Below are 18,791 nucleotides of genomic sequence, written 5' to 3' on the forward strand. Positions count from 1 at the left end.
AACAATGCTCAACTTTACTTCCTCATCACTGTGAATGAGCTGGTGGTTCCAACACAGACTGAGAACATCACCATCGGACCGGATCTGTGGCAGGTAGTGAGTGAATAAACCTTCTGCGAGGGATAAACCTTGTCCCCTTGACCCCATCTTCAACCACCCACTGGCGGCAGTTGTATCTGCTTATCACAGCATCGATAGAGGTGACAAGTGCCTCTTCCTCGCGGAGGCAAGGTCCCGGCTTCACACCAAGGGCAGGGTCTTGATCCGAAACATCGACAATTGCTTTCCCATTACAGACACTGCTCGACCAGCTGAGTCCGTCCAGCAGATCGTGTGTTCCTCCGGATTCCAGTGTCTGCACCCTCTGTGTGAACACCCCGCATTGTGTTGTGCGGCACTGCTGTTGTGTTAAGTGGAGGAGACTCAGCACATATGGGGCAGCTCAGAACCGGGCATCCATGGGGCACTGTGGACCATCGGCAGAAGTGTCCGCCCCACAATCTGTAACCTCACCGCCCAGCACATCCCTCACTCCACCGCTACTGGGTCAGTGAAAGTGTAGCTAGACATAGCAGCACCAGGTGTATCAACAGGAGTAAAGGGACTTGGGAGTCCCAGTGCAGGATTCCCTCAGGGTTCACTTGCAGGTTGAGTCGGTAGTAAAGAAGGCAAATGCAATGTTAGCATTCATTTCAAGAGAACTAGAAAAGCAAGACGTACTGCTGAGGCTTTATAAGGCACTGGTCAGACCGCATTTGGAATATTGTGAGCAATTTTGGGCCCTGTATCTAAGTAAAGATGTGCTGGCCCTGGAGAGGGTCCAGAGGAGGTTCACAAGAATGGTCCCAGGAATGAGAGGAGTGTTTGATGTCTCTGGGCCTGTACTCGATGGAGCTCAGAAGGATGAGGGGGGATCTCACTGAAACCTACCGGATACTGAAAGGCCTGGAGAGAGTGGACATGGAGAGGATGTTTCCATCAGTGGGAGAGTCCAGGATCCCAGGGCACAGCCTCAGAATAAGGGGACGTCCCTTTAGAACTGAGATGAGGAGGAATTTCTTCAGCCAGAGGGTGGTGAATCTGTGGAATTCATTGCCACAGACGGCTGTGGAGGACAGGCATTGGGTGTATTTAAGGCAGAGATTGATAGGTTCTTGATCGGTTTCGGGGAGCAGGAGAATGGGGTTGAAAAAATGAGTCATGATTGAATGGCGGAGCAGACTCGATGGGCCAAATGGCCTAATTCTGCTCCTTTAGCTTATGGACTTATGGTCATATGGTGGACCTGAAAGTGATGAGAGACCACTGGGCTCCAGACCTCAGCACGGCCTGGGGCCAAGGAGGTGAGCTCTAGAGAGGGTGATTGCCCCCAACAACAAGGCAGCATTCACAAAGGAAGGTGGGTGTAGTTGTCAGAGGTCAGTCCTCCCAGTCCCAGGACATCACAGCTGGAGTTCCTCAGGGCTGTGTCCTGGGCCCAACCATCTGCAGCTGCTTCATCAGTGACCTTCCTTCCATGGTGAGATCAGCAGTGGGGATGCTCACTGACGATTGCACAGCATTCGGTTAAATTCACAGCTCTTCAGCAAATGAAGCAGCCTATGCCTGCAGGCAGAAACCCCTGGACAACATCAGGTACGGGCTGATAAGTAGCAAGTAACATTCGTGTCAGAAAAGTGCCAGGCAATTGCCATGTCCAACACGAGAGAGTCTAACCACCTGCCCTTGACATTCAGTGGAAATACCATCACCATCAGCATTCCGGGAGTCACCATTGACCACAAACTCAGTGAGACCAGTCACATCAATACTGTGGTCACCAGAGCAGGTCAGAGGCTGGGGGTCCTGTGGGAGTGACTCACCTCCTGACACCACAAGGCCTTTCCACCATCGACACGGCACAAGTCAATACTCCTTCCACACTCCAGCACCTCCCAAACCCACCACAGAGGATGGGGCAGCAGCTTCAGGGCAACACCACCACCTTCTGAGTCCCCTCCAATCTGCACACCACCCTGACCTGGAAATATATCACTGTCCCTTCGCCGTCACTGGGTCTAAATCTGGAGCTCCCTCTCACAAGGGAGTGCCTTCCCCAGAAGGACTGCAGCTCACCCTCCCACCACCTCCTCAAGGCAACTAGGGATGTGCAATAAATGCCCGCCTTGCTTTCAACGGCCAGTTCCTGAAAATGAATAAAAGAAAGTAGTCTGAGAGTCACAGAGCCAAACCAATTCTTTATTCTTTTGTTGGCTTTGCTTTGTGGTACAGAGAAGCACAGCACCTGAGTATCTGGTGATGGCCCAGAACGTGATCTACAGAGGGTTGTTGAGGGGAGGTTTGGTCAATGCCTTTCTGTGCTCTCCCTTCAGCTTCCGTGTCTGAACTGCTCATCTCCCAGGACCCACAGAACGTCACCATACACTGCATTGTTCTAGCGCCCTGGCTACACATCAGCTGAAACAGAAACAATGAGGAACGAGGGGGCAGCAGACCATCCCAGGTGTCACGGTGAGAACTTGTACTTTCTTCTGAAGTGAAGGGTCTCAGAGTGAACAGAAGCCTCTCCTTTATGGGTCTGTCCTCTGCAGGCAGAGTTTGCTCAGTCGTTTCAGTTACATTGAGCATTAGTGAGAGCTTTGGAGTTTAGAGTGTTAGTGGGACCTTTAGGGTATTGGTGGGAGCTCTGGTTATACAGGGTGTTATATACACCACTGTACCCAGAGGTAGCAGAGTATCTTTAAGACAGAGGGGGATCGATATTCGGTAAACAAGAGGGTGAATGGTATCTGTGGGTGATCGGGAATGTGGAGTTGGTAAATTGGTTTATTATTGTCACATGTACCAAGGTACAGTGAAAAACTTGTCCTGCATTCTGTTCATACAGATCAGTTCATTACACAGTGCATTGAGGTAGTTCAAGGGAAAACAATAACAGAATGCAGAATAAAGTGTTACAGCTACAGAGAAAGTGCAGTCCAGGCAGACAATAAGGTGCAGGGTCATAACGAGGTAGATTGTGAGGTCGAGAGTCCATCTTATCGTATTCAATAGTCTTATAACAGTGGGATAGAAGCTGTCCTTGAGCCTGGTGGTACGTGCTTTCAGGCTTTTGTACCTTCTGCCCGACGGGAGAGGGAAGAAGAGAGAATGTCCGGGGTGGGTGGGGTCTTTGATTACTTTGGCTGCTTTACCAAGGCAGTGAGAAGTGTAGACAGAGTCCATGGAGGGGAGGCTGGTTTCCATGATGTGCTGGGCTGTGTCCACAACTGTTCACAGTTGAGGTTCTAGTTGGGACAACCAATGGTGGGACAGGCTCGAGGGGTTGAGTTCCGACTCTTGCTCCTAATTCATACATTTGTATTTCACACCTTTGCTTTGGAGTAGAAAGGATTGGTCGGGATCAATAATGAGTGCACCCTGTGTGTGGCAGTTGTAGACCCCGGGTTTTTGGGAGGGTGTGAGGCTGTTCGAGGGGATTCAATGTCTGGCCACCTCTGTCACTCTCCATCACCTTGGACTCCCCCAGATCTCTGCTGCCCCAGGTCTGCCTCCAGCCACTGCCCCTGGTGCTCACTCCTCTACCCTGGGTCCCGGTCAAGAAGTGGCTCCATCGTAGGTGTTTCCCCTGTTCTCAGACCCCTCCCGGTTCTCTGGAACACACGGGCCAGACCAGGTTAAAGTGAGTTGACTCAGCCGTATCACCTGGACAACCCCCTCCTATCACAGACATTCCCTTTGATCTCATCTCCCCCACCCTCTCTGCAACTCCAAGCGCACTTCTCTCACCACCGGAAGGTCTTCAGCCTGAAACTTTAATCCCATTTCTCTCTCCACAGATGCCACCTGACTCACTGAGTGTTTCCAGCATTTCCTGCTGCTGTTTTTAGATTCGCAGTATCTGCAGTTTCCTACTCTTGAGTTCCTGAGAGAGTGCTGTGTGGTGGGAAGTGCTGTCTCTCTGAGTCATTAAACTGAGGCCTCTCGAGTTGACCCACTGGTATCATGCAGAAGACCAATGCAGTTCCCTGGGTGTTGTGGATAATATTTATCCCCTGGGTCAGCATCACACTGCTGTTTGTGGGAGCTTGCTGTGCACAAATTGGCTGCTGCATTTCCTGCATTAAAACCATGACTGCACTTCATTGACTGGATACAGTGAAAGGTGCAGTGGAAATTCAAGTCTTTCCTTCACTTTTTCTGTGTTGTTTTATATCCTTGTAAACCTCAGTGATAAACCTGGTGTGTGATATCAGAAACAAATGCATAACCACATTCCCGTGACACTCCTTTTGTTAGGAAGCACATTGATTACTAATACCACAGAGAGACTTAACACCTCTGCAACACACGAGATGTTGGAGGTTCCGGTATCTCGTGTGTTGCTCCAGAAAGACTGTCCATTTCCCTCCACAAACGCTGCCTGACCCACTGAGTTCCTCCAGCAATTTGTGTGTTGCCCCAGATTTCTGCACCTGCAGTCTCCTGTGTTTCCATTTAACAGCTTTGCCTTTGGCTCCCACAGTTTTACAATGGACAGATAAGCTGCCGAAGAGCTCCATGTCTGCTTCACGGCGACAAATGCAAAGGAAGTGCCAGGGGCTTTGCAGCTTTTGCTGCATCATCAATTCATTCATGTCTCGTTTTGCAGGAACATATATCCACCTGGAACCCAGGAAATTCATGACTTCTTTCCAGTGACTCGTTCCAGACTCCAGGAAGGCAACGGATTCTGCATCTATCGAGCTGTGAAACCCAGTGTCTCTCGCATGGCGTGGTTGGCCAGTCCCCGGGTGCTGGGTGAGTGAAAGTCTTTTTTTTCAATCTTTTTATTAGTTTTCAAATTAATACAGATTAATATATAACATCAATGTTTGTACATGTAATACAAAGAGATCGGGAGAACAATCATGGCGTGGATAGTCATAAAAGACAATAAAGTATGTAAAAAAATCTGTAGATCCAACGATCTCTTAGTGAATGAAAATAATATAAAAGAAAGAAAAGAAAAAGATTTATTATAAAATGTAAAAGAAAGAAAAAGAAATCCCCCAAACACTAAGAACATTTATAAACAATATATCAACCAAACTAAGCTGAGGAAAAAAAGAAGTTCAAAAAAAACAACAGAAAAAAAAACTGGACTAAAAATTTCTCGGTAGAAACAGAGCAATATTATGTCATCAACTCCATTCCTCTAAGTTGAAAGGTTATTACAGGGGGATCTATATCATGTGAAAATATTGAATAAACGGACTCCAAACTTCCTCAAATTGAAGCGAAGGATCAACAGTACCGCTCCTAATTTTTTCCGTTTAAACATGACATAGTTTGAGAGAACCATTGAAAAGTAGTCGGGGTATTGGATCCTTCCATTTAAGCAAAATGGATTGTTTGGCCGTTAATGTGACAAAGGCAATCATACGGTTAGTGGAGGCAGAGAGATGGCCAGACTCTATGCTTGGTAATCCAAAAATTGCAGTGATAGGATGAGGTTGTAAATCAATCTTCAATACAGTTGAAAGAGTGAAAGTCTCCTCACAATATTCCAAATAGGATTGGATCTCATCAGCTGTTGATCTTGGGATTCCTTGTGAATAGATTGGTTTCAAAATGTGCCACTTTGTAGAAGTTATTCATTTTATAACAAACATCCTGAACTAATCATTTTGTGAGCAAGAGATTGCAATTGTCGATTATATATCACCCCCCCCCCCCCGGATAGATTTGAACTGAAGGCGGTATTGGACCGAACTCTGCCTCACCTCGGCTTCTCCCAGTACCACAAGCCCAGAGCTGACCGCTGAGTGAAGATCAAGGCAGACTTACCCCCTCCACCTGTTCCAGCTGGTCAACCGAGACAGAGAGAGGGGGCATCTGAAGGACGGGGGAGATCATAGCTGAGTGGGAGGCTGAGGAAGATGTGGGCAAGACTGCATGTGTGCATGTGTGTGTGTCCACATGCGTATGTGTCTGGAGTGTATGTGCGTGTGTTTAGATCATGCGTGTGTCCATGCACATGTCTAGGTGGGAGTGCCTGGTTCCTGGTTGCCCATTGTCTCCAGTCTTCTTGCCACTGGACACCTCGCTCTGTCCTGTCCGTGTTGACCTGGTGTGCAGTAGTTGCCCCAGGTCTAAAGAACTCACACACGAGCACCTCCATCCTCGAGAGTGGAGAGAAGCCATGTTCGACTGTGAGGAACTGCCTCGGTATAGGAGAGGAGGGAGACTGGGCTCAAGTTCAGTGACAGAGGAGGAGCCATTGTTGGATTTTGTGGCACCATTGCCCAGAGGCGTCCAACACCAATGATTTGCATTGTGCAGACATCGATAGATGGCAAGACAGTAAAATTTGCACAAAAATTCCAAGATGACAATGTTGTTAACGTGGTGAGTAAGTTTGCGGATGACACCAAAATCGCTGGTGTACTGGACAGTGAAGAGGGTTGCCTAAGATTACAACAGGATCCAGATCAGGTGGGTGAGTGCGCCGAGGAATGGCACATGGAATTGAACTCAGACAAGTGCAAGCTGTTGCATTTTGGTAAATTAAACCAGGGCAGGACTTGCACAGTAAATGGCAGGGCCCTGGATAGTGTTGTAGAACTGAGAGACCTAGAGGTACAGGTACATAGTTCCCTGAAAGTGACGACACAGGTAGACAGGGTGATGAAGAAGGTGTTTGGCACGCTGACCTTCATCGGTCAGGGCACTGAGTACAGGAGTTGGGACGTCACGTTACAACTGTACAAGACGTTGGTGAGACCACATTTGGCGTACCGCGTGCAGTTCTGGTCGTCCAGCTATAAGAAGGATGTCATTGAGCCGGACAGAGTGCTGGAGAGATTTATGAGGATGTTGCCGGGACTGGAGGGCCTGAGATATAAGGAGAGACGGGATAGGCTGGGACTATTTTCCCTGGAGCGATGGAGGCTGAGGGGTGACCTTACAGAGGTTTATAAAATCGTGTGGGGAATAGATAAGGTGGATGATCACAGTCTTTTCCCCAGGATAGGGGAGTCTAAAACTAGAGGACGTAGATTTAAGGTGAGAGGGGAAAGATTTAAAAGGAACCTGAGGGGCAAGTTTTTCACACAGAGGGTGGTGAGTGTGTGGAATGAGCTGCCAGAGGAAGTGGTAGAGGTGGGTACAATTTTAATGTTTAAAAGACATTTGGACAGGTACATGGATAGGAAAGGTTTAAAGGGATATGGGTGAAATGCAGGTGAATTGGACTGGCTCAGATAGACATCTTGGTTAGCATGGATGAGTTGGGCCGAAGGGCCTGTTTCTGTGCTGTGTGACTCTGTGACTCTGAGAGTTAAAGGCTGGCTAATTGTCGAAACGGCCAACGTCAGTCCTCTCGGTGAAGCACTGTGCCATCTGATGGTCTGACGTGCTTAGGACAAGCCCAACATCAGCTCATGTCTGGGATCGGAAAGTCTCAGAATGTCAAGAAACAGACAGACACTGGCAGCTTTAAACTGACTGAGCAAGTAAAGAATTTTAATATTTTCAGTCTCATACTTGCCTTATTGACGTAAGGAAATGCAACATTTAATGTACGTTACTGCCTCCTAACCAGAAACATGTGAGAGGCTGCGAGAGGAGGTAAATACTTTAATAAGAGAAATATGCTGAGATGATGTTAATTGTTCATTTGGGACCAGGAATGGTCACAGCCTGTCTTTTATTATTGTAGACTGAATATTTGACTTTAATCCCTGACCACAATTCCAGCTACAACTCCTGCCTCATGTCTTGGCCTCAACTCTGCTTCCCAGCCTGATCCCCTTGACTCCTATTTCCTGTGCCTGACATGTCCGTGCCAGCTCTCTGTGCAATCCCGTCGATCCCGTTCTGCCAGACATTCCCCCATGACCCATTCTCTCTCGCATTTCCATCAACTCCCCTGTCTCTCCTGTCACCTAACCCACCCACACACGAGGGACAACTTACAATTAACCTACGTCTTTGGGATGTGGGAAGAGACCGGAGCACCCACGGGCAACCCAATTGTCATGGAGAACGTGCAAACTCCACACAAGCAAAGTCAAAGTCGAGGTTATTGTCATCTGCACAAGTCCATGTGTGCACAGGTGCGATGAAAAACTTACTTGCAGCAGCATCACAGGCACAGAGCATCAGATAAGCAGCATTCACAAGAAAAACATAAATTAAACATAAATTATACACAATTTTTACAAGAAAGAACACAATTAGAACAAAAAAACAAAGTCTATTTTAGTGCAAAGTGATCAAAGTGGTCACAGTATTGCTAAACTGTAGTGATTAGGGTTTTGCCAGTTGGTTCAAGAACCGAATGGTTGAAGGGAAGTCGCTGTTCCTGAACCTGGTGGTGTGGGACTTCAGGCTTCTGTACCTCCTGCCCGATGGGAGCTGTGAGAAGATGGCACGGCCCGGATGGTGGGGATCTTTGATGATGGATGTTGCCTTCTTGTAGATACTCCCGACGGTGGGGAGGGATGTGCCCGTGACGTATCAGGCAGAATCCACCACTCTCTGCAGCTTCAGAGGTCAGAATTGAACCTGGGTCGTGGAGTTGTATGACAGCAGCACCACCTGTTGAAACTCTGTGCCACCCACTCTAGACTTCCCTAAAGACCATTGACTAAGTTCAATGACTCCATCTCCACAGCCAACGATCCACAGCTCTCCTGACAGCAGAATTCCATCTTGGTTCCCCTGTTCTGGGCGCTGACGGTGGAGGGGTGCCCATCCAGCAGGCTGCTCTGTCAGGGATAAAACATGGAACACGGGACAGTACAGCACAGTAACAGGCCCTTCGGCCCACCATGTCTGTCCCGAGCACGATGCCAAATTAATCTAATCCCTTCTGCCTGCACATAGTCCGTATCCCTCCATTCTCGGCACATTCATGTACCTGTCTAAAAGTCTCGAGCGTCTCTATTGTATCTGTCTCCTCACCACCCCTGGCAGCCCGTTCCAGGTGCCCACCACTCTCTGTGTAAAAAACTTGCCCCGCACATCTCCTTTAAACTTCCCCCCTCACCTTAAAGCTATGCCCTCTAGTATTTGACATTTCTACCCATTTGTGGCTGTGTACCCTATCTATGCCTCCCATAATTTTATAAACCTCTGTCAGGTCTCCCCTCAGCCTCTGCCGCTCCAGAGAAAACAACCCAAGTTTGTCCAACCTCTCCTTACAGCTCATACCCTCTAATCCAGGCAGCGTCCTGGTGAACCTCTTCTGCACCCTCTCCAAAGCCTCCACATCCTTCCTGTAACGGGGCAAACAGAACTGCACGCGATTCTCCAAGTGCGGCCTGACCAAAGTTTTATGCATCTGCATCATGACTTCCTGACTCTTATACTCAATGCCCCTGGTGATGAAGGCAAGCGTGCCGTGCATTTCTTTACCATCCTATCTACTTGTGTTGCCACTCTCAGCATGGTATGGACTTGCACCCCAAGATTTCTCTGTATATCAATAGTCTCGAGCTTCTTGGGACTTGTTGGAGCTGCCTTTATTTAAGCTAGTGAATGTTCCATCACACTCCTGAGCTGAGAATTGGAGATGGTGGAAAGGCCGTGGGGTATCAGGTGAATCACTCACTGCAGGATCCCTGGTCTCTGAGCTGCTCCTGTAGCCACAGTATCTGTGTGGCTGGTCCAGTGCAGTTTCTGCTCAATAGTGATCACAGGACATTGGTGATGGAGGATCCAGGAATGGTAATGCCGTTGAATGTCAACGGGTGGGTGGTTACTCCCTCTTCCTCTCTCTGGAGAGAGCCATTGCCTGATACCTTTGGGACACGACTGTTACTTGCCATTGGACAGTCCGTAGTCTGTGCCTGAATGCTGTCCAGGTCTTGCTGCGTGCGGACAATGGCTGCCTCATCTGCTGAGCAGTTGGAATTGAACACGGTGCAATCATCGGCCAACATCCCCACCTTTGACCTTATGAAGGAAGGTCACTGAAGTAGCTGAAGGTGGTTGGGCTCAGGACACTACCCTGAGGATGATGTCCTGGCACTGGGATCACTGACCTCCCTCAGCCACAGGTATTTTCCTTTGTCCAAGGGCTGACTCCAACCACTGGAGTGTTTTCCCTTTTGATGCCCCTTGACTTCCTAGCGCAGAACCTGGCCCACAGCCCCACCTCGTTGATGCCGACCTTTTGCCCGTGTACACTGATGCCAACAATAGGACTGAATCCTTCTACACCTCATGTACCAGTCTAAGTGTCACCGTGAGTGTGTCTGACTCCACCACTCCTCTGGCAGCGAGTTCCAGACATCACCCGGTCTCTGTGTAAAAAAAGCTTTCCTCTCAAATCCCCCATAAAACCCTTTCCTCCCTCCCTAAACCTCCAAAAAATTTTGTTTTTGATACACTTACCGTGGGAAAAATTATAACTTATTACCCCATCTATGTTCTTACAGTTTTATACACCTCCATCAGGTCCCCCCTCAGCCTCCTTCGCTTCAGGGAAAACAGCCCCAGCCTGTCCAATCTCTCCCCACAACTAAAGTCCTCCAGACCAGGCACCATCCTGGTGAATCCCCTCTGCACTCTCTCCAGCGCAGTCACATCCTCCCTACAGTGTGGTGACCAGAACTGCACGCAGAGCTCCAAGTGCGGTCTGACCAGGTTTTCGTAAAATTGCAACATAACGTTCCAAGTTTTATATTCTACAGCCTGACTCATGAGGGCAAGCGTGCCGTCTGCCTTCTTCCCCACCCTATCCACCTGTGTTGCTTTCAGGGAACTATGGACTTCAACCTCAAGGTCCCTCTGTTCTCTAACATTCCTTAGTGCCCTACCATTTACGTATGTGTCCTACCCTCTCTGACTTCCCAAAATGTATCACCTCCCACTTGTTGGGACTTCAGTTTTACTGGGTCAACCTGATGCCACACTCAGTCAGTGCCTTGGATGTCAAGGGCAGTCACTCTCACCTTACCCAGGAGGTCAGCTCATTGGTCCGTGTTTGGACCCAGGCTGTGGTGAGGTCTGGAGCCCAGTGGTCCTGGTGAGACCCAGACTGGGCATCGGTGAGCAGGTCACTGGTGAGGAAGTGCTGCCTGATGCTCTGTTGGTGACACCTTCCATCACGGTGCTGATGATTGAGAGTGGACGGATTGTGCAGTGATTAGCCGGATTAGATTTATCCTGCTTTTTGTGACCAGGACACACCTGGTCATTTTCCACATAGTTGGGTAGATGCCAGTGTTGTATTTGCACTGGAACAGCTTCACTAGTTCTGAAGGGAACTGAACTGGCTGGAGACTGGCTCCTGTGCTGATGGGGATCTCAGGGGGAAGTCGAGTTGGATCATCCACTCCTGGTGAACATGTGGTGATTGTTTCAGCCCCGTCTCTGGCTCCCACATGTTGGACCCACCATCACTGAGGTGGGGATGTTGTTGGCATCTCCTCCTCCTGATTACCTGTTTATTGTCCATCACCATTCACAACAACATGTGGTGTGAATGTAAACCTTTGATCTAATCATTAGTTGCCAGGTGTATTGCATGCTGTTTAGGACACCTGTAGAAAACAGAAAATGCTGGAAAAACTCAGCAGGTCAGGCAGCATCTGAGGAAAGAGAAATCTTGAACGTTTTGGGTCTGGGCCATCAACTGTTTCTCTCTCCACTGATGCTGTCTGACCTGTGGAGTGTTCCAGCATTTTCTGTTTTTGTTTCAGCTTTCCAGCATCTGCGGTTTATTCGGTTTGCATTTACCGGAGACGTGTGTGGCAGCTTCGCTGGGCTGGTACCTCTTCAGTACTAGGATGCCTGGTGGTGCTGCCAACACGTCCTTCTGCACTGCACTTTGAGCCAGGGCTAGACCATAAGATGTAGGAGCAGAATTAGGCCATTCAGCCCGTCGAGTCTGCTCTGCCAGTCAATCATGGCTGATTGTTTTTTCAACCCCATTCTCCTGCCTTCTCCCCCGTAACCTTTAACCCCCTCACCGAATCAAGAACCTATCAATCTCTGCCTTAAGTACACCCAATAACTTGGCCTCCATAGCCCTCTGTGGAAACAAATTCCACAGATTCCCCACCCTCTGGCTGAAGAAATTCCTCCTCATCCCAGTTCTAAAGGGATGTCCCTTTATTCTGAGGCTGTGCCCTCGGATCCTGGATTCTCCCAGTGATGGAAACGTCCTCTCCACATCCACTCGTTGGACTGAAGGATGTGCCAGACCATCAGCTTCCAGAATGTGGGAGAGGACATTTCTGCTTTTTGGATGCCTGGTTTTGAGTTGCCAGATCTGTTCTGTGTCTGTCCCATTTCACGCAATTGCAGAGGCACACAGCCCTGGTGTTAAGACAGGACCTGTCTCCACAGGAACTAGCAATAACAACTTAGATACTATCTTGTATCTATTTATGCTCAACGTTAATTTACCATTGTTTGCCTGTTCTCGGAGTTTATTGATGTCTTCCAGCTAATTATTGCTGCGCTGGTCTTGGCTTGCTCCCCGAATTTGGTATCAGCCAGACCTTCAGAAATTGCATCCGGTTTTGGCAGCTGGTCAGCTCATGATCCAAGCCACGATAATGTAAAACCAAATGGCTGTGCTACAATGACTGCCAGTGACAATTATTTATGATTATTGAAGGAGACTAGAAATAGATACTCCGAGATTCACATTAGTGAATCTAGAGAGAACTGTCAGTTGACCAAGAGTACGTGACTTGTTTGTCAAGGAAGTTCATTGTAAAACAGCAGTTAATACAGGATATTTGTTGGCAGGCCAGAACAGACTGAAAAGGAGCCAAAACAATCAAACTGGAGGGCTTGCAGCTATAAGGGCAGGTCAGGGGTTGGGGAACCTGCAGAGAGCGACTCACCTCCTGACACCCCAAGGCCTTTCCACCATCTACTCTCCACTCTCTTGGATGAGTGAAGCTCCCACGCCCCTCAAGAAGTTTGACGCGGTCCAGGATAAAGCACCCACTCAATTGACACTCCACCTGCCACCTGAACATTCATTCCGTCCGCCACCAGCTCCCCACGGCTGCAGTGTGTACCATCTACACAAACAGTATGGTTACTCACACAGGCTCCTCCATAACTCCTCCAAAACCTTTACGCCAAGCAGGACAAGGTCAATCAGTGCATGGGAACACCACCACCCCAGGTTGCTCTCTCAGTCACACACCATCCTGAATTTGGATGTATATCACCAGCCCTTCCTCGTCACTGGGTCTAAACCCTGGAACTCCCTCCCCGTCAGCACTGTGGGAGCAGCTTCACCAGAAGGCCAAGGTGGCAGCTCACCACCGCTTTCTCAAGGGGGCAATTAGGGATGGGCAATAAATGCTGCCCTTGCTAGTTGGTCCAGATCCTCTGAAGGAAATGATAGTAAAGAACTCTAGACCGGAGAAGAAACAAGTATGAAATAAGGTTTTCAGGTGATCGGTACCAGGGTAGTTTGTGAGAGTTTGACCCTGTCTGGGTCATGGTGATATGTAACATATTCACACCTGGGCTTCCCTCTCCCTCTGTGCTTTCTCGAAGGTGCTAATTCCTGGGGTTTAATGAGCATCTCTCACACTCGGACACCCAGCCATGGTAAGTCCAGAAGCAAGCCTACAGGTGCCAGGCAACTGGGGGCACAGATAGAGTGAATGTACACAGTCTATTTCCCATGGTAGGAGAATCAGGAACTAGAGGGCACGGGTTTAAGGTGAGAGGGGAGAGATTTAATAGGAACCAGAGGGGCAACTTTTTCACCAAGAGGGTTGTCAGTATATGGAACGAGCTGCCAGAGGAAGTGGTTGAGGCAGGTACAATAACAACATTTAAAATAAATTTGGACAGGTACATGGATAGGAAAGGTTTAGAAGGATATGGGCCAAACGCAGGCAAATGGGACTGGCTTAGATGGGAATCTTGGTCAGCATGGTTGGTTGGTTGGGCTGAAGGGCCTGTTTCCGTGCTGTATGACTACGACTTCTGCTTTGCCTGCTCCTTGCTCGGCATCACTTCTGGCCTCTGCCACCGAGCAATGAAGGGGGGAAGGAGAATCTTTCCCTTTCACTTAGAGCCATAGAGGTGTACAGCACAGAGAAAGGCTCCTCAGCCCACACGTGACCATGCCGACCAAGATGTACATTCAAGCTAATCCCATTTCCCAGCACTTGGCCCATATCCCTCTAAACCCTCTTCATCCATGTACCTGTCCACATACTTCTTCAATGTGTCTACTGTACCTGCCTCAGCCACTCCCTCTGACACCTACCACCCACTGGGTGAAGAAGTTGTCCCTCAGGTTCTTATTAAACTTTTCACCTCTAACTTTAAAACTACGTCCTCTAGATTTCGATTCCTCAACCCTGGAAAAAAGACCACTCACCCTATCTCTGCCCCGATGAGATCACCCCTCAGTCTCCTATGCTCCAAGGAGTGAAGTCCCAGCCTGTCCAACCTCTCCCTGTAACTCAGTCCCTCGAGTCCCAGCAACATCCTTGTAAATTTTCCCTGTGCTTTTTCCAGTTTAATCACACCCTTCCCGTAACAGGGTGACCAAAACTGAACACAATACTCCATGTGTGGCCTCACCAACATCTTGTACAATAGCAACATAACCTCCCAACTTCTATATTCAGTGCCCTGACTGATGAAGGCCAGCGTGCTAGAAGCCTTCTTCACTGCCCTGTCTACCTGTGACTCCACTGTAAGGGAACCATGCACCTGTACTCCAAGGTCCCACTGTTACCCAAGGGAACGGATCCGTTGAAACCCCGAATGGCCTCCTGTTCCACTTTCCCTATCGGCAGCACATTGGGCTTAGATTCTGGGCCTCGGCTCTCCCGTTCTGTGTCGGACTCCCCCAGGGCTGACCCAGCTCCAACCACACGAGCCTGTAGAATGTTGTAAAGAGGAGAGAAGACACTGCCATTCCACAGACCATCTGATTTTCTTTGCCCCACAGGTCAGGAGGAGCCGCTGGTGCCCGGGGTTAATGCGAGTGATGACCACCCTTACGGCAGTGGAGGGGACAGAGACCAGAGGGCAGGAGCGGGACAGCTGAGCGGTAATGGTGCTGAGGACATTTTATTGACTTTTGCGAGTGCTGCAAGTTTGAAGTTCCTGTGCGCTAACATTTATTGTGAATTTATTTTTCTGACCTTAGCTCCGGCCCTGTCCTCCTCCTCGCAACCGTACTCTGCGCTGCTGCAATTCCTTGGCTGCATCTTTGCCCGTTTATCACCTCCATCCCTGGCCGTTTGTGCCCAATGCTTTTGCTTCCTCTGCATCCTCTCTGTCACCCTCCGCTCCCCTTCCACCCTGGGCTCCCGCTTCTGCCTCGCCTCCTGCCTGCTTTGCTGGGGTTTCCCTCCCACCATGGCGGGGTCTGCGGCACCCCCCAGCATCCTCTTCCTGAACGCATCAGCTCAGGTGCACCGCGGCGTGGAGTTCACCCTGCTCTGTGTTGCCTCTGGCGTTCCGGAACCATGGACTTCCTGGTCCTTCAGGGACAGACCTGTGACTGCCGGTGATCGGTACGGGATTCTCACGGAGAATGGAATGCTCACAGTGAGGAAGGCAAAGCCAAACACAGAAGGTGCGTGTCAGCTGGGGACTGTTAAGGAGGACCCTACAGCAACCTCAAAGATCTCAAGGACCCATTGTTTTATAACTGAACTGATGTCCAACAAAATACATCACAGATTCCACCATCCCTCCCTGCTGTGATGTGGTAAAAGAGGCACAAAGGGAGTTTATAGAGGGCAGCATAATGACACAACTCATAGGTCTAGGTTCATAGAGTTATACAGCACAGAAACAGGCCCTTCGGCCCAACGTCCATGCTGACCAAGGTGCCTTCCTGAGCTAGTCCCATTTTGTCTGCATTTGGCACATATTCCTCGAAACTTTTCCTATCCATGTACGTTCCTAGCCACAAAATTTCTTTTAAACATTGTAATTGTACCCACCTCTACCGCTTCCTCTGGCAGCTCGTTCCACACACCCACCACCCTCTGTGTGAAAAACTTGCCCCTCGGGTCCCTTTTAAATCTTTCCCCTCTCAACTTAAGCCTGTGCCCTCTAGTTTTAGACTCCCCTACCCTGGGGAAAAGACTGTGAATTATCTTGCCTATCATAATTTTATAAATTTCTCCAAGGTCACCCCTCAGTCTCTTTCATTCCAGGAAGAAACAGTCACAGCCTGTCCAATCTCTCCTTATAACAGAAACCCTCCCATTCCAGCAACATCCTTGTGAATTTTTTCTGCATCTTCCCTAGATTAATCATATCCTTCCTTTAGCATGACAACCAGACCAGCACACAATACTGTCCCACCGACGATTCGTACGTCTCTGCCTCACAGCTCCAGGGACCCAGGTTCGTTCCTGAGCTCTGGTGCTGTTTGTGTGGAGTTTGCACGTTCTTCCTGATTCTCCCACCACTCACCCGCACCAGGGCCAATTAACACACAACCAACACATCCTTGGGATGTGGGAGGAAACCGGAGCACCCGGGGGAAACCCACGCGGTCACAGGGAGAATGTGCAAACTCCACACAGACAGTGCTGGGGGTCAGGATCGAACCTGGGTCACTGGAGCCGTGAGGCAGTGATTGTATTATCTGTACCACTGTGCCGATGATATTAACCCGTAATGTGTAGAAAATGGCCAACTGTGATTTAAATGAAAGTTAAATGAAATTGAATAAATTTAATCAATGTAATAAATTTAATAAAATAAATTTAAATGAGACAAAAGGTTTCATACATTCTGGTCACTTTATTGCAGGTGTTTACGGATGTGAAGCTGTAAATGAAGCAGGTTCAGCCAAGCGATCGGTGACAATATCTGTCAGTGGTGAGTTTCCATCTGTGGGACTCCGGGTTCGCTGGGGATGGATTCCAACAATCCTGGACTGATTTAGTAGTGACGGCAGAACATTTCTGTTGAAAGATGTGCTCAAACCTTCTGCTATAACCACACGGTTCTCAGGGTTAATGTGCACATATTTGGAATATTGTGAGGAATTTTGGGCCCTGTATCTAAGGAAGGATGTGCTGGCCCTGGAGAGGGTCCAGAGGAGGTACACAAGAATGATTCCGGGGATGTATGAGGAGCATTTGATGTCTCTGGGTCTGTACTCGATGCAGTTCAGAAGGATGAGGGGGGATCTCATTGAAACCTACTGGATACTGAAAGGCCTGGATAGAGTGGACGTGGAGAGGATGTTTCCATCAGTGGGAGAGTCCAGGATGCAAGGGCACAGCCTTGGAATAAAGGGACGTCCCTTTAGAACTGAGATGAGGAGGATTTTCTTCAGCCAGAGGGCGGTGAATCTGTGGAATTCATTGCCACAGACGGCTGTGGAGGTCAAATCATTGGGTGTGTTTAAGGCAGACATTAATAGGTTCTTGCTTGGTAAGGGGGGGTTAAGGGTTACGGGGAGAAGGAGGGAGAATGGGGTTGAGAAAAAAATAGGCTATGATTGAATGGCAGAAGTTACTCGATGGGCTGAATGGTCTAATTCTGCTCTTATGTCTTATGGTCTTATAAGCTGAGTAGGAGTAGGCCATTTGACCCCTTAAGACCACTCCAGCATGACTTCCCGCACAGGAGGAAGGATCCTCTCCACATCCATCCTGTCACTTTCCGTCGTTCTCCTTGTCCACAGCCATTGGCCCACAGCACCAGCAGCCTGTGTGAGGAGGTACCAACCCGGAGCAGCTGTTGTCCTTGAAGGAATCGTGACTGAGTCAACAACTGTAATCCTTAGAGTCGACAGTGACCACGAAATGACTTGTTCGTCAGAAGTTTCTTGGTTAAGGAGGAGTTCCTCTCTGAGAACAGGCTCCAACATACTTCACTTTTAAATGACCACTTCAAATTTCATAAGATAGGACAACACTCTCATGCAAGGAATTAGCCTCGTGAACTGCCAATGTATCCTTAACTTATCCTGCATCCTGACACAGTGACCAAACACAGAACAGTACAGCACAGGAACAGGCCCTTCGGCCCACAGTGTTGTGCCGAACCAATTACATTAGTAATAAAATGCCCAACTAAACTAATCCCTTCTGCCGACACAATGTCCATATCCAGTACTTTATCCGCTGCACCATATCCCATTGGTCTTTGACTAGACAAGATAGAACATAGAACATAGAAAGCCTACAGCACAATTCAGGCCCTTTGGCCCATAAAGCTGTGCCAAACATGTCCCTACCCTAGAAATTACTAGGCTTACCCATAGCCCTCTATTTTTCTCAGCTCCGTGTACCTATCCAACAGTCTCTTAGAAGACCCTATCGTATCCGCCTCCACCACCGTTGCCGGCAGCCCATTCCACACACTCACCACTCTCTGAGTAAAAAACTTACCCCTGACATCTCCTCTGTACCTACTCCCCAGCACCTTAAACCTGTGTCCTCTTGTGGCCACCATTTCAGCCCTGGGAAAAGGCCTCTGACAATCTACCCGATCAATGCCTCTCATCATGTTATACACCTCTATCAGGTCCCCCCTCATCCTTCGTTATTCCAAGGAGAAAAGGCCGAGTTCCCTCAATCTGTTTTCATAAGGCATGCTCCACAATCCAGGCAGCATCCTTGTAAATCTCTGCACCATCTCTATGGCTTCCACATCCTTCCTGTAGTGAGGCGACCAGAACTGAGCACAGAGATGTGGGCAGGTTCCTTGGCTGAGATGGAGAGGAGAGGAGGACGGGTCACAGAGCTAATGGAGAGGGTTCAGCTCCATATAACCCTCCTCCAGCCAGAGGGGACTCCACACCAGCAGAGAGCCGTGTTAAATGTGCA

At 48.9% G+C, this 18,791-nt stretch overlaps 1 protein-coding gene across 1 annotated transcript in view; it reads left to right on the forward strand.

The window, feature by feature from the left end:
- LOC127582269 (uncharacterized) overlaps positions 1-18,791 on the forward strand; it is a 52,770-nt gene that overhangs the window by 8,990 nt on the left and 24,989 nt on the right. Inside the window, exons 2-6 of the mRNA XM_052037441.1 lie at positions 2,373-2,511; positions 4,652-4,800; positions 14,936-15,037; positions 15,137-15,568; positions 16,762-16,830. Coding sequence (XP_051893401.1) covers positions 4,770-4,800; positions 14,936-15,037; positions 15,137-15,568; positions 16,762-16,830 — 634 coding nt within the window. The 5' untranslated portion in view covers positions 2,373-2,511; positions 4,652-4,769. The remainder of the gene's footprint in view (positions 1-2,372; positions 2,512-4,651; positions 4,801-14,935; positions 15,038-15,136; positions 15,569-16,761; positions 16,831-18,791) is intronic.

The sequence above is a fragment of the Pristis pectinata genome, chromosome 23 (assembly GCF_009764475.1).
Source record: "Pristis pectinata isolate sPriPec2 chromosome 23, sPriPec2.1.pri, whole genome shotgun sequence".
NCBI lineage: Eukaryota > Metazoa > Chordata > Chondrichthyes > Rhinopristiformes > Pristidae > Pristis > Pristis pectinata.